We start from the raw sequence: 24,215 nt of genomic DNA on the forward strand, positions 1-24,215 counted from the left end.
ATGCCCTCTGTACAATGGTATATGTTGGTTTTTAGCCCGTTTTTACATTATTTTCACTTCAAAAACTCATAAAGTACTCAAAAAATCACTTCAGATACTCTTCGGTGTGGGATTGGGGACATATACATTATTATTATTATTGTTATAGACGGAGAGGAACAGAGACAGGTGCAGTTTTCAGCCCCCTCAGACTCTCAGAGGTCTCAAAACAGCGCTTTCGGGCTATCCAGCCATCCAGCAAGCTCATTGGCTACCAGCCCTGTCAGTCAAATGTTTCCTCCGATGTGATTGGATCAGAATTCATCAATGATGAGCAATGACGTAGGATGACGAGGGTCCATCAGTCTCGGCAACGATTGGCTGGTTCGCCCTTGGAGGCAGGGATGAGTCACTTGATTGGTTGAAATGGAACGGAAACCGTTCAGTCGCCATATTGGGTAGGTCAGCGCGAGTTAAACTTTTATTTCTGATAAATGTTATCATGGATTATTATCGGACGCGCACGCGGAGAGACGCGCCGCGTGCGCGCGTGGTGGCGCGTCTAATTCTGGATTATTTGCTTATTTCAAGACATGTTTTGGACAAAAGGCTATACTTTCTAGCTTTGTCTGGATGCATACGTTTGTACTGTGGCAGTTTTTGCTGGAATATTTTCATCTGTGATGAGTTATGAGCCTCTAAAGGTGAGTTGCGCTGTTTATGTCATTTGCTGTTTGTTGGACAAATGTGTTAATATTACCCGCTGTGGTAATCACATCTGAAAGTGGTTTATACCGATGGATTCATGAGAATTTAAGCTTTCTAACGGTATATAGTGTGTCCGTGGAATCTGCAAAATGCGTCTGGATATTTGATAAATGCATCTGGAGATGTTGACCGGCCTGTGGGCGGGCCGGTCTGAGCTTAAGGGGGTGGCGCATGAGATTCCTCTTCTTCAGGAGTCGGCAATCATGCTTAAAGCTATAGTGCGTAACTTTTAAATGTCTATGAATGTCCGTTTTAGCCAAGCCACTACTAGTGGAGATGATAAAGTGCAGATTAAGCCGATCGGCTCCTCTAACATGTCGCGGGATTTTTCAATATATATAATTCTTGCTTTGCATGTCCACCGGCGACATTCCCGTGCTGGCGCGCAGGAAATTACGCATTTTACGTCACAACAAGAAGGGAGGGGGAGGACGGGGAGGGTCTCATAGCAACAGGCTCAGCTCACAGTCTCAGGCAGACCGAGGAAGCGACATGCTACCTCAGGGTTTCTGCCAGACCTCTCCGTTGTCCGGGCGCCCTGCTCGCGCTAAATTGTGCAGCGCCCGGACAACGGAGAGGAAAAAAAAACAAACTCTCCGACGGTCGAACATAGGCAGCGTTAGCAGCGTTAGCCGTTAGCAGCGACACCACACGCCCCCCCCCCCCCCCCCCCCCCCCCGGCCAGGAAACACTGTACTTTGTGTGTAACACTTTGTTTTTCATCAAGAAGCAGCTACTGGAGACCAGTGATTTCCGCTGACGACCACTGGGTCTTTTCATCCACTAACCTGTCAGTTACAAATTAGCAGGCACCTTGTCTCCCGTTTGTACTAAGCTATTTGCGTTTCTGTGACAGAAAAAAAGAAAACAATAATTACCTCTTCAGAAGAGTCCATCTTTTTTTCACCAGCTGTCCTTATTCACACAGAATAAAAACCGTTTCCAACGGTGATTCGCACTGTGGAAACGCGAATCACTGTGACAGTGGTTGGGGGGAGAGGGGGAGGAGGGGGGGACACTTGGGCATACGTCATGTGGAAGCGCCGGCTTTATTGTTGTAAGAACGCAGAATTCTGCTAGAGGGCGACCAAAGTTACGCACTATAGCTTTAAGATCTGCAGTCCTGCAATTACAACACCCTAGCTTGGGGCCTTTTACAACAATCCAGCTCATCTCAGCAGGCCACATGCGACCGGTACAACAGACTGACACATGGTTACACCCACAGAATGCAGCCTGAATAAAAGATGAAATGCCTCCTGTGGGCTTCTGACCTGGCGTCAGCTCCTTATCCTGGCTGGTTCACACCTAAAGTCCCCAGGGCTGTGGTCCTTATGTTATCACAAAGAGGTCAAAGGTCCAGCCATAGTGACCCTCCACCCATGCAGGCACAGAGCACACAAGCAGTCACAAGACAGAATAATAAAATCACAGTTTTAACCACAAAAATGAGATAAAAATATACAACAATTCCCCTCTCTTGATCCCAGTTAAGCTGGGATCACTACACGCGCACATTTTTACAGTGGAGCGGTATCTATCTCACCATCCTGCACTGGGGGGTACGGTGCGTGGTCAACACGGAACAGAATGTGATAGGAGGCATCAGCAGTGTGGGCCAGAGCGGAAAAATGTGGATCAGTTTCCTCGACCACCATTTGGCAGGGGGGGGGGCGGGGGGGTGCATACTTATCAGTCACAAATGCAATCATTTTGGTAATGAGAGATCTAAGCAAAGGAATGCAACAACAACCACAGTCGATGAGAAGGGCCAGAAACACTGCAGCAGATGTGAAGATTGCCAAAAGTAACCCTTTGAACTTTCCGAACCATCGATCAAACAAGTCCATCAACCAAGAATTTCCCACACCAGAGACATTATTCAATTCCTCCAACAACAGACGGAGATTTGCATAGGGGTCAGTACCTGGAACTACAGCATATAACCTAAGGTGCAAACACCTATGGCCATAGGGGTCAGGATAAGTTTTACTCAGTGAGTCGTCTGATTCCCAGTCTGTGATGTTACGTTAACAAAATCTGACAAGCGGAATCCATGAATTCCCGCTACAACTTTTGAAGTCTGATGTATAGTAGAAGTTTAGAATAATTACTGGGTAAGCTGGTTGATTTGCATCCTGGAGCCCAATCAGAACCTGTGTATGCTGCCACGTAGGGGTGACAGCTAAACAATACTGTACATCAGGGGTGTCAAACTCATGCCAGAAAGGGCCGAGTGGCTGCAGGTTTTTGTTCCAACCAAGCAGGTGCACACCAGACTCCACTCATGTTATCAAGCTACACTGAAGACCTGATGACATGAGTGGAGTCTGGTGTGCTCCTGCTTGGTTGGAACGAAAACCTGCAGCCACTCGACCCTTTCTGGCACAAGTTTGACACATGTGCTCTACATCATCACTTCGGAGACAGCGGAAGAGGAAGCATAAGTCTATAAAAACGTGACACGTCTATTTCCAGGCTGCATGATGCAGGCCCCGGAGTGATCAGGAGCACAGCGAGCGTTCAGAGATGAAGTCAAGGTCTGAAGGGACGCTTCATCTTCACCTACTGTCGTGGTCTCTTTGTCCTGGGCTGACGACGTCAGTCAAGAACCTTGCATCGTGGGCTTGCCGTGAGCTTCTGGGACAAAAAGTTTAACCCGTGACCCCTCCAATGTCCACATTAGGAGGGGAACAGACGCTGCTATCCGTAGAAGGCCACAGCAGAGGACACCTTCCGGGCTCCATCCACTGTGCCTACTTCTGCCGTTGGGGAGAATCGGTCTTGCACCGTGTTCTCCCATTTCCCGATATTTCAGTTGGTTCCAGGGGGCCTCGGTTCCTCCGGGACTGGCACTGGGCTGCCTTGGGACTGGTAGGACCACGTCGATTTCTTTTCCTCCAACCGGACGGCGGGGGACGTCCTCTCCGTCACCTTCCTCAGAACCTTCAGGTGATGATGATGGGGATCGCTGAATCTACGCCCATGTTTCCGATTGGGTTGGTGAGCCTGGGTTGTCTTTCTGCTGGATCTGCATGCACTACGCCCAGGGGCGGAGCTAGAGGGGGGGCAGGGGTAGCACTGGACCCCCCTGAAATCTGATTGGACCCCCCAGGTGCCACCCCAGATGAATGACATATCGCAGCACTGTACGTCTTGCCAGAAGCAACCAGTTGCATTTTTAAATCAGACTGCTGTCCCACCTGTACAATAGATAGCGCTATGTACCACAAAGCATTGCAATCCACATTCATTAGGAGAAGAAGAAGAATCGCCACTGAAGCAGAGGAAGATTTGAATCTGATTTGAACTGGAGTCGGTTATCTTTGCTGGAGACAGGAGATCAACAAATTGTCGAAAAAGGAGACGAAGGATACTGTATAAAAGGCCGGGTTAGGGAGTGTCCGGGTTGGTTGCCCGGTGCCCGAGTTGATGTCAGGTTGTCAGCTGTGGCGTGTTGAATGTCCCACGGAGCGTGTGGACTAGCGGGTCCCCCTCCTTTAAGTTAAGATAAATCCTTCTGCCCACGAGTCCGGTTATCTTTGACCTCACCTTACAGACGTGCGCGCTCATTGTTGATGCCCAGATCCACAGTGAATGACCAAAGTGAGTACTGCAGCATGCTTGTCCCTGTCAGCTGTGATCCGAGAGCTTTCCGTGCAGTGCCAGCCTTCCTCATGAAGTAGAGATGTCATCTGTTCGTGCCTGCATCTAACTACGGTGTTCATGTGTAGATGCTGAGTAGTTTAATCCATGTTTAATTCTTAATTAAACGAGCTTATTGTCGGAGTTTGCGCCGATGGGAGCGCTCGGTTCAACACCTGCGTGGACAGAGAAATCCTTGTTGTAAAATGAATGTGAGGAAGAGGGAGGGAGAGATATTGTGTGAGTAACTATGAATGTGTTGGTGCATTTTTACCATTTTTTGTAAAAATGAGTTATTAATTAATTATTTTTCTGCGTGGTTAAGATATTGATGAGAGAGAGAGGGGGGCAGGGGAGAGATTGTGTGAGTAACTATGAATGTGTTGGTGCATTTTCACCATTTTTGTAAAAATGAGTTATTAATGAATTATTGAAAAATTGTTGCAAAGTTATGTTTTACAATTTCTACATTGTTAATAAACTGCAAATTATATATTCATAAATCTCATCTCCTGTGAGCTTAGTATGTACATTTCAACATGTGTCTGATTGCAATTGATAAGTCGAGAAACAAATTCATTGTTATAGTCTGTGGACCCCCTGAAATAGCCTTGGCCACCCCCTGGCCACCCCATGGAAAAAAGTCTAGCTCCGCCACTGACTACGCCTGCAGTGTATGCTGAGTCAGTGTAGATGTTGACTCTTTAACCATCCACCCTCTCTAGAACCCTAGTGAGAGCAATGAGTTCAGCCCACTAGGCTGACTGTCTATTTCCGATGGAGTCTGCTTCCTGAACACAATAAGTTTGTTGGCCAACATCTGCAATGACTGCGTGAGCAGATCTGAGGACCCCAGAGGGGTCTCTGAAACAACATCCGTCCACAAAAACGGAGTAGTCTGGGTACTGGATGAGTGTCCATTACAATGTGACCAGTTTTGAGTATGACTTTTGTCAGACCTGCTGCATATCTAGCACGGGGTGGTTGTTCAGCTTCCACTGGGTCAAGAGAAAAATTCCATAGGTCAAAATTTGCCTGAAATTTGCCTGTCTCCTGTCCCCTCTCTTTTCTGAAAAAGAACGGCTGCAATGGAGCCAGATTTTTCAGAAACATCCACAAAAAAGCCTCTGCAGCAGCTGCAAGCTAGAGGGTGTGAAACTGCCCCTTTTCTTTCTTCAAATTGATGTTTTCCTTTTTCCGTTTTTTCCTTTGTAGCCATTTCCTTGCATTTTCATGTTCTTCTGTAGTTTTTTTTATTTTATTATCAATAATATTATTATTTATTATTATTCATTATTATTATTATGTATATTTTTATTTTTATGCCTTTTTAGCAGATTCAAATTGACCTTGGATGTACACTTTATCATCCGGCACGTCTTTCAATCAAAATTTGCCAATTCACAGTCAAATTCACCATCCATCTTTACGCCTCATTCCTTCTTACACAAATTATTACACAGTTATTTCCAAATCGTGGTCTTAATTCACTACCACCGCACACAACTGTGACCACTTCTCCTTTTTTAAGCCAATTGGAATCTTTTCTCCTTCTTCTTCCCCGCACGTAGCCACAGATCACAGACTAAGACACAGTAATACGTCGGTCCTTCCACCGATACTTGATTACCTGTCTACCACTGTACTGGAGGATTTATTCTAGGGCTGAACGATATATCGTTATCATATCGATATCGCGATATGAACATTCAGGACATTAGTTTCTCAAAATCAACGATATCAAGATTTCCCCTGCTTGCCCTGCATGTAAGCTCGCCCATGCACAGGTAAGGCCAGCCAACCACAAACCTCGTTTACTGGTTGACAGCTGATGGCAGAGGGCGGTTGCAGAATCTGCACAAACGAGTTTGGTGGTAGTGGCAGTGAGTTCTCATAAATAAAACTGCATTTTTTTACATCCTTTTGTATTATGATGTTTTTATTTTTCTGAAAAATGCTTAACTTTCACTGAATCCACTGTAATATATCGTATCGATATTGAGAAATCTGGCATGGATATCGAGATATGAAATTTTGCCCATGTCGTTCAGCCCTAATTTATTCTATTAATTTACCAAATTTGAACACCACCACACAGCAACAAAAAATCCTCCAGGTGCACGTGAACACTTTTCTTTACCCACACTTAGTCTCAGGTTCCACGTCTTCTTCTTCAAAACCAGAACCAATGCAGAAACGGAAGTGACTGAAAATTGGATATGCTCAATGTGGCAAATTTGTCTTTTTCAGAAACAGGTTTTGCCTTACCTTATAATATGTTGCCGTGCAGCGAAGGTCACTTAGGTCCTGGTTGGATGAGGTCTGGCACGCCGGCCCCGTCTGATCGTCCTTCTGAAATCCTGTTCGTGACGCCAATTTGTTGAGACTGAATTTAAAATGAAAAAAGGATGCTTGAAACCTATAAGTCTCAGCACAGATTCTTTTATTTGATTGAAGATGATCAGACAGCGAATAAGGCCTCATGCTAGCAATAAAATCAAAATACGAGGCTCTCGGTCCATCAGCCCTGCGAGAACAGCTCTTACGCCGAGCGCCCACATACTGCGGAACGGCTCCGCTGCGCTGCGCCGCGCAGGTCGCAGCCGTTCGCAGCCGTACTAGTGTGCCCACCTGATGCGGTACGGCTGCGCCACAGCACTCCGTCTTTTGACCAGACGTGCGCTCAGCGCATGCGTGGGATTTGTGAGATCACGCGATACTTCCCATTCATAAATGCGGAAGTTAGATCAAACAAATTCATTCCCGGGAAAACACGGCTTCGGCTTCAACAGTTCGGCTTCAAGCTTCGTTTTTCTCCCTTAAAATAACCTCCGCATGTTTTTTTCAGCAATGGGTAAGTACAATGAATTCAGAAATGTTGCACTTATTGCATATTTAGTACATTTGATGTGAAATAGAGTACTGTGATTGTTCATTCAGGCAGGACACGGCTGTTCTACAACAATGCAATTGTATACACGAAGATATCGTTACAAAGACAAAACAATTACTTTATTTTCATGTTATTCGTTAATGTACTTTTAATTTTAGCTATCTTTTGAGATGTTTAGGAATTCTGAATGAATTAAAATTATTTTGGCTTTTTGGCTGAAGAACAATAGAAGTATTGTTAAACGAAAAATGTGACTTTGGAAAAGACACTTTAAAGTTAGATTGGAGTTAATAGTCTAATATTTTTATTGATACTTCACAGTTTTTGCAATAGAGAAGTTTTCATTGAAAACATTGTTAATAGCTAAGTAAAATATTATTTTGTGTCCCTAATTTATATCTCTTCTTAGAGCTTACATTTGTAGAACAACATGTCCTTTGGTTTTGTTTTTCTGTATTCCTAATGTGTATCTCTACTTGCAGCTTACGTTTGTCGGAGACGAACTCTTGCTTTGCTTTTGCTGCTGGACAAGTCACAAAGACAAAGACAAAGGAGGATGCATTGGGTTCACCCCCTGAACCAACAAAGAAGCACAAAAGGTGACTTCTACCACCTGGTGGCTGAACTGAGACTGGACAGTCAGAGGCATCACCAATACTTCCAAATGTCAGCAGAGCAGATGGACGAGCTTCTGTCCCATGTTGGCCCAGAATTAAGAAGACAGAGTACAACATACAGAGCTGCTATCGAACCATAGCAAAGACTGGCTGTTGGAATTCGGTAAGAACAATTACACGAAATGAATGCAGCACACCAGTTATGGATATTTATTTGGTCTTCACAGCAAAAATAAAATTATTAAAGTCAGAAATTTGTACAGAATAAACTTCGAAATAAAATTAAATATCAAACTCACACAAAATATATTACAATAAAGTATGAAATTGTTTAGAACTCGCACACAATATCGTAAAAATGGCGAAAGTATGAACGTTTAGAACTCACAAAATATATTAAAATAAAGTATGAAAATGTTTAGGACTCACACCAAATCTACAAAAATAGAGAAAGTCTGAAAATGTTTTGAACTCGCACAAAAGATTATAACAACATTTATGAGAATTGAGAGGAATGTCCCTCTTCACTCTCACCCTCCCATTGTGCCTCTGAGTCAGCGGGTAACATTTGCATGAAAGAGCCAAGGTTTCCAGTGACTGCAGAAGCTGGAGTGAATGTAGCGGTGTGTGATGGTTGTGTGGAGGGTGGTCTTCTGATGGGTGTTGGACGAGGTAGGTGTTGTTGGTGATCCTGCTGCTGGTGCTGCCGCTGTTCTTGCTGGGCCTGGTAATCGTGGACAAGGTTTAATATGTCTGCTTTGGCATGCCGTAGCAAGTCCGGGTCCAACTGATGTAGTATTGACACCAAGCTGAGTAAAAAGTGATGTATTTGATCCCCCTTTTCCAGCGGCAAATGAGGTTTTGGGGCAGGGTTCTCCAGGATGGAGATGAGCCTATCCCCGAGATCCATATCAGGCCGAGCTGCCCTTCTTGCTCGAGAGGTCTGTCTGGGAGCACTCGATGTTGTGGCCCGCTCCCTTGGACTCCGAGACCGAGCACGTCGCTCTCTGTCTGTGGCGGTGAGGGAGGGAGCAGGGGAAGGCATTGATGACGCTCGGGATGGAGTGGGAGCAGGCATCAGTGAAGCATCTGCATCTTCACCTGGTCCCTGTAGTGACTGAGGGGTTGGGGGTTGGTCTTCCTCAGTCTCCATTAAGGTCTGGGCTGCCGATGCCAAGTTGGTTTTTGAACTAGAAAGAATATGTACATGAATGCACAGCAATAAAAATGTTAAGATAGATTTAACTAATAGAAGCTTGTAAATAAATGATCAATATTAAAAAAAAAAAAAAGCTATAGTATAATATCAACATATTGCAAATTGTTGATCTTATATAATGCAAAACCTTTTATGATCATTGTATATGCATTAACTGACCTTCGTGGCTGGATATATGGCATTAGGAAGGACATTATTTTTTTGTATTTCCATTCCTTCACTGCTCCTCCCTCAGATCCACTTGGCTGAACATTCCTTTTTTTGCTTTTCACAAAGCCATCTCTGAGTGCTCTCCATTTGTTTTTACACTGTTCTGCAGTGGAAAGAAATTACAGATTTTTTTATTTTGTTTTGTTTTTGTCACCTACAGGTATTTGGCATCTGGAGACTCCTTTGCCAGTCTGGCTTTCAGCTACCGCCTTGGGAACACAACAGTGAGGAACTCGGTCCAGATGGTGTGTGAAGCCATAGAAAAAAAGATGATGGACAAGTTTCTGCCCCCCCCCCCCCTAATGAAGAGACATGGAGAGAAGTTGCCCAGGGTTTTTGGGAGAAATGGAATTTTCCACACTGTTGAGGGGCCATTGATGGAAAACACATACACATCCAAGCACCTCCAGAGTCTGGGAGCCAGTACTTTAATTACAAAAAGACGTTTTCCATTGTTCTTTTGGCACTGGTGGACGCAGAATACAGATTCCGTGTCAAACAGGTCGGAGACTTTGGGAGAGCGAGTGATGGAGGAGTCTATGCTGGTTCAGCATTAGGGGTAGGGATGGCTAGTGGGACACTTCAGGTGCCCCCTGATGCCCCTCTTCCTGGTGGAAATGCAGCTGTGAATGTGCCTTACGTCATGGTGGGTGATGCTGCATTTCCACTGAAGACTTACTTGATGAGACCCTACCCAGGCGATACCCTCACACACAAGAGGAGGGTTTTCAACTACAGACTTTCTCGGGCACGGATGGTGGTTGAATGTGCTTTTGGCATTTTGGCCTCCAGGTGGAGGATACTGCACCGCAGAATCAACCTGCATCCTGAAAAGGTGGATTCAGCTGTGGTTGCTGCGTGCATTTTGCACAACTTTCTGCTGGCTCCAAGTGACAACCACACTCTCCTTGAAGATGCTGAGCAGCAGAGGAGACAGATGCCACCAGTGAGACGCATGGGTCCCAATTAGGGCTGTCACGGTATCAAATTTTCTCTTTACGATTATCGTGGGCAAAAAATATCACGATAACGATATTATCACGATATCAGCAAAAATTTAACTAATAATGGTTCAAACATTCAGATTCATCTTTAATTTTATTTTTTTTTGTTTTCTCTCTTTTCCCAGATGAATTACAGTCAGAATACCTGTCAAATGAGGTGTTGAAACAATATGAGAACAGTAACTGTACAACTGCAAACCAAAAGTGTAGTTACACTCAACTAATTAAAATCTGATGAAGTGATGAACAGAGGATCCACAGCAGAGGCGTCATTTACGTCGGGTTGGTGGGTTCTGAAAACCCTCGGGCCCTGTTGGGGTGAAATCCTATATATATATATATATATATGTATGTATATATATATATATATATATATATATATATATATATATATATATATATATATATATATATATATTTATATATGCCTCGAAATAAAAAAAAATGTCAACTTTTGTAGTGATTTGTTTTGATAAAATGGATGTTGCACTCTTTTGGTTTACTGTTGGTGCTTTGACATTATGGGAAATTGACTCCGGCTCCGCTGTGCCTCCGGCAAAAATAGACCTGGACCGAAGTTGTGCGGAGAGCTGTCCGCAGTACGGCGGTGGGCGGACGCCCGACGCAGCACTCGCGCAGGCAGTGGGCGCGCTCTGCCTGCGACTTCATTGACTTCAATGGGTGCGTAATTGCTGCGTGAGTGCTGCGTACTGCGCGGCGCAGTGCAGCGCAGCGGAGCCGTTTCGCAGTATGTGGGCGCTGGCCCTTAGTCTGAACCCCAGGCTGAATGGCCCCAGTTGTTGGTGGAAGGACAACTTTATCCTCAGTTTTCACTTAATTAAGGGTGACACATGAGACTCCTCTTCTTCAGGAGTCAGCAATCATGCTTAAGATCTGCGGTCCTGCGGTTACAACACCCTAGCTTGGGGCATTTTACAACAATCCAGCTCATCTCAGCAGGCCACATGCGACCGGTACAATAGACTGACACATGGTTACGCCCACAGAATGCAGTCTGAATAAACGATGAAATGCCTCCTGTGGGCTTTTGACCGGGCATCAGCTCCTCATCTTGGCTGGTTCAGACCTGTTGTCCCTCAGGGCTGTGGTCCTTATGTGATCACAAAGATATCAAAGGTTTAGCTATAGTGACCTCTCACCTAGGCAGTCGCAAGGCACAAAAGGCAGTCACAAGACAGAGTAATGACATCACAGTGTAACCATTTAAATGGGATAAAAATATACAACACGACGTAGCTTACCTGTGTTTAACCAGCTAGGCTAACTTTTGTGAAGCAAGGTTGTTTTTGTTTTGTGTGTGTGTGTGTGTGTGTGTGTGTGACTAGAATGATGACTGAATGTATTTTATTAAAGGCTCCATGTTGACTGACTTGGTTTCTCTTGGTGTCACACAAACAACATTTGAAGCAAAAACCTTTGAAAAAGAAACAAATCGACAATTAATAAAGCAGCATTTCACTTTATGACTGATTTAATGTCTTTAAAAGAAACCTGTGTGTGTGTGCGTGTGCGTGTGCATGTGCGTGTGCGTGTGCGTGTGTTCTTGTACATACCCAAAAGTAAGGACCAAAATTTGTTTTTCACCAACAGAGTGAGGACATTTTTGCAAACTGAGGACATTTTTGCCGGTCCTCACTTTTCGACAGGCCTTTTTTGAACTTTTTGAGGGTCAAGACTTGGTTTTTGGTTTCGGGTTACAATTGGGTTTAGGTTAGGTTTAGGGCATAGGTTAGGGTTAGGCATTTATTTTTGATGGTTAGGGTTAGGGTAAGAGGCTAGGAAATACATGATGTCAATGAGTGTCCTCACAACGATAGAAGTACAAACGTGTGTGTGTGTGTGTGTGTGCATGTAAATTGTTGACTGTTGGTGTCGACTGGAGTCATTTCCAGCTAAAAGAATCAAACTTCCTGCCACTTGGTGACAGATGAAGATCCAAAAATCCAAAACAATCAGTTCACTGTTGACGAAAATCCACAAATCTTCACTCCGAAGGATCAAATGTCAGAAAAGAATCATGATAAAAAAAGACAGATTGATCAATCCAAACATGTGAAAGCTCCTATTTTCCACTTCAAATCCCCCAAAGTGTGAAAAGCTGCAGCTTCCTGTGGTCCGTGAAGAAGAACTTCCTGTTTGAGAAGCTTGAAAAATTAGTCCAACTATTAGAAAAGCATCAGTTGAGGAATCAGTGAGGGGACTGATGGCTGCAGCGGCCATGTTTTTCTCCACTGACTCGGCTCCTTTCTGTCTCTCCACACTCGTCTCACATCCTTTTGTCCACGTAGAAAGTCTCTGAGAAGACGGCCGACCATCTGTTGGTTTCAATCTTCTTCCTGTCAGAAATCTCATCAATGTCTCAGCTCAGAAAATGTGGAGGCTCCTTTAGAAAACCACACAAGGAGATCTGATGGAGTCCTCTACTCAGGTTTCACAAACTCTGCTGAGGATCCAGAACCATAGACGCTAACTCCAGCATGTAGCGGCTGAGTGAAGGAGGTTTGGACTCTGTGGAGGAGAGTCATGGTTTCAGAGATGCTGTAGAAAGACAGAATACCTGCTCTGTGATCCAGGTACACTCCCACTCTGGAGGACCGAGGACCTGAGACGGGAGTTTGGATGCTTTTGTGCCAAAAAATAAATCTCTTAGAGTCACAATGTAAAGCCCAAGATTTGTCATTATGTCCAAATCCACATTCCACTCTCCTCCCTGCTTTGCTGATGTTCTTGTATGTGACTGCTACATAAACTCCTCTTCCTCTCCTCTCCACCTCCCAGTAACTACATCCAGTCAGACTCTCTCTGCTCAGAACCTGAGGACATACAGTGAATCTGTCTGGATGATCAGAATAACGCTGAACTTCCTCTGTTAAAGTTACTTTTCTGTCTCCATCAGAAAATTTCAGCTTTCTGTTCACAGAGTTTGGATCCAGAGTGATCTGCTGTGAATATTGTAAGAAGTCTGCTCTGCTCTCTGGCTGTGGTTGTAGCAGTAGCAGCTCCTCTTCAGTCTCTCTCAGGATGTTCTGTAGTTTGTCTCTGCTCTCTGACACAGCTGCTGCCACATCCTCAAAGTATCTGAGAGGAGCAGTCTGGATGCTGGAGGAGTGTGTGGGCTCACTGAGTGCTGACACTGAGGTGTAGCTGTGGAGAAACTGGGTGTGGTCCTCTGTGTGTGCCAGCTGCTCCAGCTGGACGTCTTTCCTCTTCAGCTCAGCGATCTCCTGCTGCAGCTTCTCCTCAAGCTCTTTGAGTCCACTCACTGCAGTTTGCTGCTGGGATCTGAGCTGTCGCTTCACCTCAAGGCTTCTTTTCTGGAGGAGACGGATCATCTGGGTGAAGCTCTCCTCGCTGTGCTCCACTGCTTCATCAGCAGAGACATTGACGGCCTCCATCTGCTGCTGAAGCAGCTTCACGTCTTTCTCTCGCTCCTGGATTCTCTGCTGGATGTTTAGTCGACTCCCCTCCAGCTCCTTCTGCTTCTGCCTCCTTTCTGCTGCAGCTGGGACTGTTTCATGGCCTCTGTGTTGGTCCGTGATGCAGAGGTAACAGATACACTGCTGATCAGTGCGACAGAAAGTCTTCTTCACCTCATCGTGAAGAGAGCAGATCTTCTCCTGGAGCTTCTTGGAGGGCTCCACCAGCTGGTGTTTCTTCAATGGAGCTGCTTTGTAGTGACCTTGGAGGTGTTCCTCACAGTAAGAGGCCACACAGACCGGACAGTACTTGACGGCTTTCAGCTTCCTCCCAGAGCAAACATCACAGGCCACATCTTCAGGTCCAGCAGAGCAGAGATCAGCTGCAGCAGCTTGGAGTCCAGTCTTCTTCAGATCCTCCACTAACTCTGCTAACACGACGCTTTTCTTCAGGTCAGGCCTCCTCCTGGACTTGTCCCCACACTGAGGACAGCTGTAGATTCCCTTATTTTGCTCTTCATCCCAGTGTCTTTTAATACAGTTGCTGCAGTAGCTGTGTCCACAGGGAACCGTCACCGGATCCTTCAGGGGATCCAGACAGATGGAACAAGAGAACTTTAGTGGATCCAGCTGAGCTCCTCCCTGAGCCATTTCCTCCTCTCAACAACAGCTAGTGTTTGAAGAGTTTCTCTTCCTGCTCAGCAGCTTTGAAGCCCAACCCTCCTCTGGTTTCCTGCTCCTGTGAACGCTGGTCTGCCCTGGTTCTGCTGGTGAGCTGCTGCCCCCTGCAGCTCAGAGACATCAGTGATCCCTCAGCTGTGAGATCTGTGAAAGAGGAGGAGGCAGTGACTCAGTGTGGAGAGAAGGGAAAGGACGTCACAGCTTGATTTCATTCAGGAAATCCAGCAGCTTCACTTCACCTTCCAGCCATTGTTCAGTTGGAATGTCAAGCTTCAACTTCTGCTTTTCAACTCACTCACTCTTTCTTTGGTCTGTCTCACACTAATAATCCCATCTGTGGACTTCCTGTTTGAATCCACAGAGATGTGGAAACTCGGCTGTTAGCTAATGCTTGCCCCTGTGGACACAAAGGAAGCAGTAAGTCAGTAAAGTAGCTGCTGTGTTTCTTGTAATGTCCCTCAGTGTGTCCTGTCCTCATCAAGCTCCCTCAGCTGTTTGATTGGAGTGTTAGCATTAGTTTCTACTCACAGCAGTAGAAATCCTGAGCAGACGTCCAGCCTCTCTTTCCCGTCTGCTTCACTTCTGGAGAAGTCACACTCATTTATCTGCTCTCCACCTGTTGAGTCAGCATGTGGCTCCACCCACTGCTGATCTGAAGGGAGGGGGGGAAGAAATGTAAAGAGAGTTTAGGGTGTGAACACACACTCTGTGTTGAAGTGAAGAGTTGACTGGTGTTCAGTGAAGAGTGGATCATTTCATGAACATTCACACTAACGTCCACATTCCTCACTGGCTTCCTGTTTCCTCCAACACTGACTCTGAAACACACATCAGTCCATATCAATCAATCCTGATCAATCCACTCATCTCCACTGGGTTCTTGGTTCTGGACTTCTTCCAGGCCTCCAGTAATATTCTCTGGTAATATTTAACTCTGTGTGAGAGAAGACTTTGACCTGCAGTCAAATCATCTTTTATTGACCAACCAGATCACCTGGTTGACACTGACCCATGATATTCTGATCTGTTGTTTTAAATGACATTGTTTTGATTTCACTGAAAGAGAATTTGGTTCTTCAGACTTTCTGAGACTTTAGAGATGAAATCTCTCTCTATTGATGATTACCAATAATCAGTGTTGATGCTGTAAAACGTTTGGTGACAATGACTTTAGTTTATGATAGCTGTCACAAGCTGTGTCATGTGGGTGTGTGTGCTTATCAGTGTGTGTGTGTGTGTGTGTGTGTGTGTGTGTGTGTGTGTGTGTGTGTGACCGAAGCAGGAGCCTGGTCCGCATTGCTGGCAGTAAGTCAGACCTGTTTCCGGTGCATGCTGGACTGCAGCAGGGCTGCCCTTTGTCACCGGTTCTGTTCAGAATCTTTATGGACAGAATTTCTAGGTGCAGCCAGGGGCCGGAGGGGGTCCGGTTCAGGGACCACAGGATTTCATCTTTGCTTTTTGAAGATGAAGTTGTCCTGTTTGCTCCATCGAACCTGGACCATCATGCACTGGGGCGGTTCACAGCTGAGTGTGAAGCGACAGGGATGAGGATCAGCACCTCCAAATCCGAGGCCATGGTCCTCGACCGGAAGAAGGTGGTCTGTCCTCTCCAGGTCGGTGGAGAGACCCTGGCTCAAGTGGAGGAGTTTAAGTATCTTGGGGTCTTGTTCACAGTGAGGGACGGATGGATGTGAGATTGACAGGCGGATCGGTGCAGCGGCTGCAGTGACGCAGTCGTTGTATCGGTCCGTTGTGGTGAAGAGGGAGCTGAGCTGAAAGGCGAAGCTCTCGATTTACCAGTCAGTCTACGTTCCCACCCTCATCTATGGTCATGAGCTTTGGGTCATGACCGAAAGGACAAGATCTGGATACAAGCAGCCGAAATGAGCTTCCTCCGTAGGGTGGCTGGGCGCTCCCTTAGAGATAGGGTGAGGAGCTCAGTCACCAGGGAGGAGCTCGGAGTAGAGCCTCCGAATCGAGAGGAACCAACTGAGGTGGCTTGGGCATATGGTTAGGATGCCTCCTGGACACCTCCCTGGGGAGGTGTTCCTAGAATGTCCCACTGGGAGGAGACCCTGGGGAAGACCCAGGAGACACTGGAGAGACTTTGTCTCTGGGCTGGCCTGGGAACGCCTTGGGATCCTCCGGGAAGAGTCTGGGGACAGGAGGTCTGAGCATCGCTGCTGAGACTGCTGAGAGGGGTCCAGCTGCAGACCTCCACTCTCAGGACCCTTCCCTGCAGACAGCTCACCTCCACTCTCAGGACCGAAAGTTGATAGAAAATATTTCAAAAAAAAAAAAAAAGAAAAAAAAAAGCGAGAATATCGGGATCGCGTATTTTTCATTCCCCATGAGATTACGGTTTATTTTTGGTGTCTTTAATTTTATGTATGTAATGTAAGTATGATTTAAAAAAGAGTATGCCAACACAGTCTGGTTGCAGACCTCCACTCTCAGGACCCTTCCCTGCAAACATCTCACCTCCACTCTCAGGACCGGAAGTTAATAGAAATATGAAAAGGCATGACTATGATCATGAGTACTGTCATGATCCCCTTAAAACAGTATTGTTCTTTGCTGCATTATTTTACTGCAGATAGTATTTTGATGTAATTGACTTTATGGACAGCTGTTAGACTGCATTACATACTTTTTGAAACAATACATCTGTGTAAATGGAAAAAAAAAACTCTTCTACACTGAAACCTATTTGAGTTGTCTTTGCTTCAATAGCATTATTGTAAATGTACAGTTTCCTGCAGTGTTGCAGCTTTTAACAATGTTTTAATTCAACTAATTTCATATAGGCATATGTTTATACGTATATATATATTTTGTATAGTGTTTACAATTCTTATACCTCATAATTCATCTAATAATTCCTCCATATTGTTTGTGCTGTTCTTACCTTGTGTTGTTGGACCACATGGATTTGCCACTGGAGGATGTGAGGACTGATTAAGTTGTGTATTCAATCCACTGGATTACTGAATATCTAGTTGCATGATCTGGATTGCCTGTAATCCCTGTTCAGGAGAAAACAGACACAAAACAAACTTCCAAGTTGTTTTATTTTTCTTTGCGCTCGCAGTATGCTATGTACCCTCCTTTGTCCATGATCTCTTCACAAAAGACACACATATCTCCAATGTTGTATAACAAAAACTTAAAAAGCTCCAGAATCACTTCTCTTTCCTCTTCACCAAAATCCAGGGTGGCGTGAAAGAGGTTTTCCAGCTGTTGCACAGCCTCCTCAGTGCATGATGTGTCGTCCATGCTCAAACCGTCAGGCACCTCCACCCTGGCTGCTGACAGCTGTGGGTTCATCTCCACCCATCCTGCTGCTTTCCTGCAGTGCTCCACAACTCGGGCCACCACACCGGTCTAAAGAAAATTAGAATCGTCAAGTTTTTGTCAAGACATGAAAGGTCAATTCACAAAATGTAACAACATGGAAGTGGAGGTCAGGCCCACCTCTTCTTCAGTTGTCTCCATCCCCTGCACAATTGGAGCAGCTGTTTGTTGACAACTTTTCTTCCTCTCTTCAGCCTTAAAAGGCTGTACTGCATTAAAGCTCACAAAATCAGTTAATGAATCATGTCCAGGGATGGGAAACCTGACATAACATTGACTAAAAACAACAAATAAATATTGAGACAAAAGGAATGCAGACTGACCTCTGTCATGTCATCCAATTTTCCCTTCAGGCGAAAAACTGGTGGCACCTCACCTGCCAGAAGAGATTTCAACTTGAAGGTAAAATGAGCAAGCATCTTGCCATGGCTAAAACAGTAGGTAAAACAATTAAAATTACACATGCTGCCCTGAAATTAGTCAATTCTGGCAATAAGTAAGAGAATGGGAAGACAACAGGACAGATGACATTTCAATGTGCAAATCATCAATCATATCAGTTCAATCAAATTATGACATCCTACCTTCCAAGATCAAAGTGTTCCATGAGCATGACACACCACCATTTTCACAGGGTTCGCTTGTTTGCCTACAAAAAAATTCAGACATATTATTCCATATAAATCAAACAATCAATTAGGTTACTTTTCTGAATAAGCAGGTGAACAGTGTGTACAAACACACTGAAAAATATAGTATGCTTACCTTTAAATGAAATGCCACCTTTTTTATGTGATTCTATGTGGCTCTGCAGCTTGAACACTTTCAGGTTTGAACTTTAGGCACAGTGGAGAGTGAAACTGCTTGCAGCAGGTCCTGCAGCGTTCGGTTTCTGAGTCCACTCTGATAACTGAAATATGCATCTGTAAGAGAAATTATGTCGTGATCAGCAAAACAAAATTTAATAAAAATATTTGGTGACTCAGTTTTCTTGGCTTTCTAGCAGGAAGACTGCATGATTAAGTGAGCACTACCACGTACACAACACAACTTCGACATGTTATTAATATGCCCCGGACAGAATCATTTCTATCCAAATGCTATTTGCAAACGGCAGTGAAAGCCTTCTGATGTAAAGATAATCACATAGACAAATATAAATAATATACACAGTGCTTTTGTGCTTTCAGAGGCTAATAAAATTACCGTGGTCAGCGCTAGCCACCGTTAGCCTAACTACCATTATGCTACAAATCACGGTTAAGTGGAAACTCTATAAGTTCACGGGGCAATGTACAGTGTGCAACGTCACGTTCTACTGAAAAAAGGCAATTTTTGTTTTTGTATAACGAAAAGGTGTCGCTTGATATTTACTCACCTTTCCGTCTCCACACAATGAGAAATACGTGCTTCCGGTGTTCTCTTTTCCATTTTTTTAATGCTTCATATCAACTTCCGGTCCTAAGAGTGGAGGTGAGCTGTCTGCAAGGAAGGGTCCTGAGAGTGGAGGTGAGGGTCCTGAGAGTGGAGGTCTGCAGCCAGATTGTCGTGAGACTGCTGCCCCCAAGACCCGGTCCTGGATAAGTGGTGGTGGATGGATGGTTGGATGGATGGATGGATGTTGTGTGTGTGTGTGCGTGTGTTGTCACTCAGCAGACTGGAATCATCCTGGTGCTCCATCTCCACTAAACCCAACCCTCCTTCCAAATCATCTCCAGAGCCCCTCCTTCCTCCACTTCACCTTGTCCTCCAGCAGCTCCTCTGGCTCCTGGTCATTCACAGGTCAAAGGGTCGAGCTCGCTGTGAGGCTGGACCACACAGAGACCACCTGCTGGGAGCTCTTGGTGACGTGACGGTCAGGTTCCAGCAGACCGGCTCAGAGAACAGCCTGGTTGGAAATGGAGAGGCTTCAGTGTCTCTGAGCTAAGCTAAGCTAAAGCTAACCCTGAACTCTGTTCTTTTATTGGACTGCTTTAATGTTTAACTCTCTGGTTGTTTTCTACTTGTTGCTGCTGGTTTTTCTCTGGACAGCGACCTTGAGAGGTTTGAAAGGAGCTTTGAAATCAAATGTCTTATCTATTATTCCGATGATATCAGGCAGACGTGATCAACATCAGGGAGGAGAACAGCAATCAGCAGAGGAGGGGAAGACACAGAGCCTGGAATGAGAGACACAGTTAGAACACACCACCAACACACACAGGACCAAACACACTGGAACAAGTTCCTCCAGGTTGTTGGAATCATGAGTGTCAGAAGATCTTCACTCTCAAATGTTCAAATCTTTACATGTTTCTAATAATATATTTAAATACAGATTGTGAAATTTACTGTTTCCTATTACAAATTTACTGTGTTCAATCTTACTATTTCCTGTTCTATTTAATATTGGCTTTATTGATCTAATACTAGCTTAGGTCAAGAGGGGGAATTGTGGAAATTTACAACTTCTATTACTATTCTACTGTCTTCTGACCTATTTAATATGATGGAGAAAAGCAGCTTGTGGATCATAATCTTGCTCGCCTCATTAGACATACGCTCATGTTCATGCAAGGAATCTTTGAGTATCTCTGTGCAGAGAGACAACTCCTGATCAGGCGGAGCGGCTGTGCTGGACAGCAGGAGGAACACCGGATCCACATCAGTGTGAGAGAAGCAGAGGCCCAACCAGCCCAGACCAGCTCCAGGGACGTGACCCAGAAGAATGAAGACATCCCCCCGCCTGCAAGCGAAGACTTCATCAATACACACACATTAGATTAGACATGGCCTTTTGCTCTGACTCTGTCAGTGAGGCTGCTGGAGGACAGACGAGGGACACAGGACCAGAATTCTGTCTCGAGGCTTCGCACAAATAAATTGTAATCAGCGTTGGAAATCTGCATTGGGACTCTTTATTTCTGCTCTCTATTTGGGATCCAAGAAAGAATCTGTCGGGTATGAGGAGCAATCAGAGGGGAGTCCCGGCCGGCACCGGAGGGAGGAAAACTCCGTCCTCGACAAGATGTGTCTGAGAGGTCAGAGGTCGAGATGGTGTTCTGCCTCGTCATGTTGTAAAACTTATATAAACCATGTTGTTTTCCTTGGATACAATCTTGGATCCAAGGAAAACAAGACGGTCTCCACTTCTTCCAGGCCTCCAGTTATATTCTCAGATAATATTTAACTCTGTGTGAGAGAAGACTTTGACCTGCAGTCAAATCTTCTTTTATTGACCAATCAGATCACCTGGTTGACACTGACCCATGAGATTCTGATCTGTTGTTTTAAATGACATCGACTTGATTTCACTGAAAGAGAATTTGGTTCTTCAGACTTTCTGAGACTTTGGAGATGAACTCTCTGTCTATTGATGATTACCAATAATACAGTGTTGATGCTTTAAAGTTGCTGTAGGCAGGATTCCGCATCTCCGCCATCTTGCTTAGGTTTACCTAAGCAGGATGGCGATTTGACCCATCTAAGATGGCAATTTGAAACCCAACACAGCCAATCTTGTCCTGTTTTCTCTGACATCACGCCCTTACGCAAGTTAAGCCCCTCCCACAAGAACGTGCGACGAACGCCCCTCGACCAATCACGGTTAGAGCCTCATGGGTTCTTCTGATTGGTCAAAGATACCTGGAGCTGTTGAGATTCCTCTTCAGCTCAGAACAGAGACAGAGGGAAACGCTGCGCCTCGCGGTAGTGCAATTATGCTACACTCCTAAAGGATTATCAATGGATACTCTAACATTTAATCCAAAGAAAACACAGAAAAAATAGCATTGACTAGCAAAATCCTGCCTACAGCACCTTTAAGACGTTTGGTGACAGTGGCCCTCATTAATCAAATGTCTTTCCAACAGGTGTATATCTGAGCGGTGAGCTCATCGTACCACGGGGCTCGCACGACATTACTGAAACTTCCGTACCTCACCGATCTCAGTGTTTGAATGATCGAGTGTTGATAGTTTCATAGTTTGAAGCTGCGCCCACTGAGGTCAAACACAGAAAAGGATTAATTTTGGTGAAAAACAAACTTTTGGGAGCTGGAAATGGATCCTGTCAGGTCTGAGGTGGAGGGAAATCAGGAGGAGCTCTGTGGAAGAATAAAACTGGAATCAAAGGACGAGAGAAAGACGCAGTCTGGAGGAAGCTAGCACTGGCGGTGAACAGCATCACCTGGACAAACAGACACCTGCTGAGGTCTGGACAGGTTATAGATCCGTTAATTTAACCCTGATGTTACACTGTAATAAATGAATCTATGGCCATGTAAATTACAATCAATTTAATAGGTCAGCGGTTTTCAAAGTGTGAGGCGCGCCTCCCCTGGGGGGCGCCAGAGGGTTTCAGGGGAGGCGCAGAGCGACAGAGAAGAAGAAAAAAAAACAAACGTGTAAGCTTCCGCAGCAGCCGCGCGCTGTGTGTCCTGTGAGATTCCTCATCCCCACCCCCACCCGCCCCCCCTTGGGATTGGAGTTGAGAACCGGTTCTTTTGTAGAACCGGTTCCTCATGTCTGGATTCCAAGGAATTATTTGGCTGTCTCCTTAACGGTTCTGCTTATCGGTTCCGCTGTGTGGGTGACTCCCAGCGCGGCTGCGGTCCGCTCGGGCACCGCCACAGAGCCGCGGACCGGAAACTTTCAGCAAAGACCGACCCTATTTTCCCTCACTCCGGAGCCCTGCTGCTTCAGTCTGAACAGAAACAAGTCGGGTGCCAGATGTAAAGTCGATACGTGTTACTAAATCAGTGATTTCAAAATAAAATCTGTGTCGTGTTTTTGCCTTCACATTGTTTTTTGTAATTCTTCTGGTAGAATATATGACAAACAACGCGATCTAATCATTATATGCATTAGAACAGGGGTTTTACTCATACAGGTACAGGTTTACTCACTGTAGGAAATTCAAATGACCAGAAACTGCACAAATCAAAGCTCCATGACCGGAGCGGCTGTGTTGCCAGATTAGACGGGTTTCTGCACAATCAAGCTTCTCTTGAACCCGAGGTGGGTTGATGGAATGCTATATGTTTGTGATGTGTGTTTTTTTTAAATGCAAATCCGGTTTTTACGGTTTTAACATGCGTTTTCTTCAGAGATGGAGGTTTGGACTGCTTTCTATTGTTGGATGGAATTAACATTATATTTGGGGCGGATCTGGCAACCTCCATCAGCTGACAGCAGACACAGTGAGACTGTGTGAGTGACAGAGCTGCAGAGCTGGACCAGACACGCACAGGCATGTAGTTTGTTTGGAGCTTTCCAGCCTGGCGTCAGGAAGAAGCTCCAGAGTTTGGCTGCATTTCACACCAAAAGATGAAACTGGGGCGACTGCAGCTTGCAAAGTTTTCATGACATGGATATTTTTTTCTTCTGTTCAGGATGAAAATATTAAGGACTTAACACAAACCCCCATTTGTATTGTTTCATATCTCACTCAATGAGAATCGCTAAGAGAATTGATAAGGAATTGTACCGATAAGCAGTACTGAGAAGGAACCCCCCCCCCTCTAGACAATATGAGTAAGCGGGTAAAGGGGGGGCCACCATCCTTTTGACTTCTATTTGGGGAGGTTCGCTATTCCGCACTTTGAAAACCCCTGTAATAGGTAAATGATATTCAATATTATTATGTTCTTGCTTTTGTCGCAATCATTTGATTAAAAAAATCATAAAAATGTTAGAAGAAATATCTACTTATTTTAGTTAGACAAAAAACAAGCATTTTGTTAATGTGATTCCAAACACAGAGATAAATCAATGAATCCAACTTCATGTTTTTAAACAGTTTTTAATTGAGAACCACTTCCTGTTGAAGCAGGAAGTTGTCTTTTGAATGCTGCCCGCCTACAAGACACTTGAAGGCTTGCATGGTAAGTCTCCAGCTTTTTCCATATTTCTCTGCAATATGACAATTATTAACTAAGTTGTAGAAATGTACATTATTTTCTCATGTAAAAAGTATCGAAATAACATGTAGGTTGCAGATCGGTTACAGTTTTCTGCGGTTACCTTTCCTATGCTTCTTTAATAGACTATTGTTAATACATTAAAATTGTGTAAATAACTTTCACCGAGTGAAATGTTGAGAGATGAAGCTGAAGGTATAGGTTGTCCTGTCTTTCTTTTCTTTTAAGTTTTTATTTATTTTTTTTTTGTCCTCCACGACAGCCCGGTGTCGCGAGATTGTCATATATGCAGATATATGTTCGATTTGAATGAATTACTTGGCGTCCACGTGTATCTAGACACCTACATCTAGATATCTATGTCTGTATGTCTAGGCGGTGGTGTGACATAAGCAGGAGCTATGGAAGCTGCAGTGTTGCTGTGTGTGTTTTTTCGACTGCCGATTCGAACGCATGATTCTGATCCCTGCTATGTAGATGTTGGTGTCTAGATACGCGTGAACGCCAAG

The 24,215-nt window shown here is 44.8% G+C and overlaps 2 protein-coding genes across 5 annotated transcripts in view; both read right to left on the reverse strand.

Annotated features, from left to right (window-relative positions):
• Nucleotides 1-24,215, reverse strand: part of LOC115408993 (tripartite motif-containing protein 16-like) — an 85,766-nt gene that overhangs the window by 30,605 nt on the left and 30,946 nt on the right. For 2 of the 4 annotated variants that reach the window (XM_030119954.1, XM_030119949.1), the window contains exon 1: nucleotides 14,982-15,022. The exons of the other annotated variants lie outside the window; for them this stretch is intronic. The gene's annotated coding sequence lies outside the window, so the exon portion shown is untranslated. Of the gene's footprint in view, nucleotides 1-14,981; nucleotides 15,023-24,215 lie in introns of those variants that run through there. 4 annotated transcript variants of the gene reach the window in all.
• LOC115408988 (tripartite motif-containing protein 16-like) lies at nucleotides 12,601-14,437 on the reverse strand. The gene has a single exon (XM_030119944.1). The coding sequence runs from the start codon at nucleotides 14,421-14,423 to the stop codon at nucleotides 12,777-12,779; it is 1,647 nt and encodes a 548-aa protein (XP_029975804.1). The 5' UTR covers nucleotides 14,424-14,437; the 3' UTR covers nucleotides 12,601-12,776.

Source organism: Salarias fasciatus, chromosome 22 (genome assembly GCF_902148845.1).
Source record: "Salarias fasciatus chromosome 22, fSalaFa1.1, whole genome shotgun sequence".
NCBI lineage: Eukaryota > Metazoa > Chordata > Actinopteri > Blenniiformes > Blenniidae > Salarias > Salarias fasciatus.

What these genes read in the sequence shown, in the direction of transcription:
- LOC115408988 (XM_030119944.1), bottom strand. Translation starts at nt 14,423, where the DNA reads ATGGCTCAGGGAGGAGCTCAGCTGGATCCACTAAAGTTCTCTTGTTCC.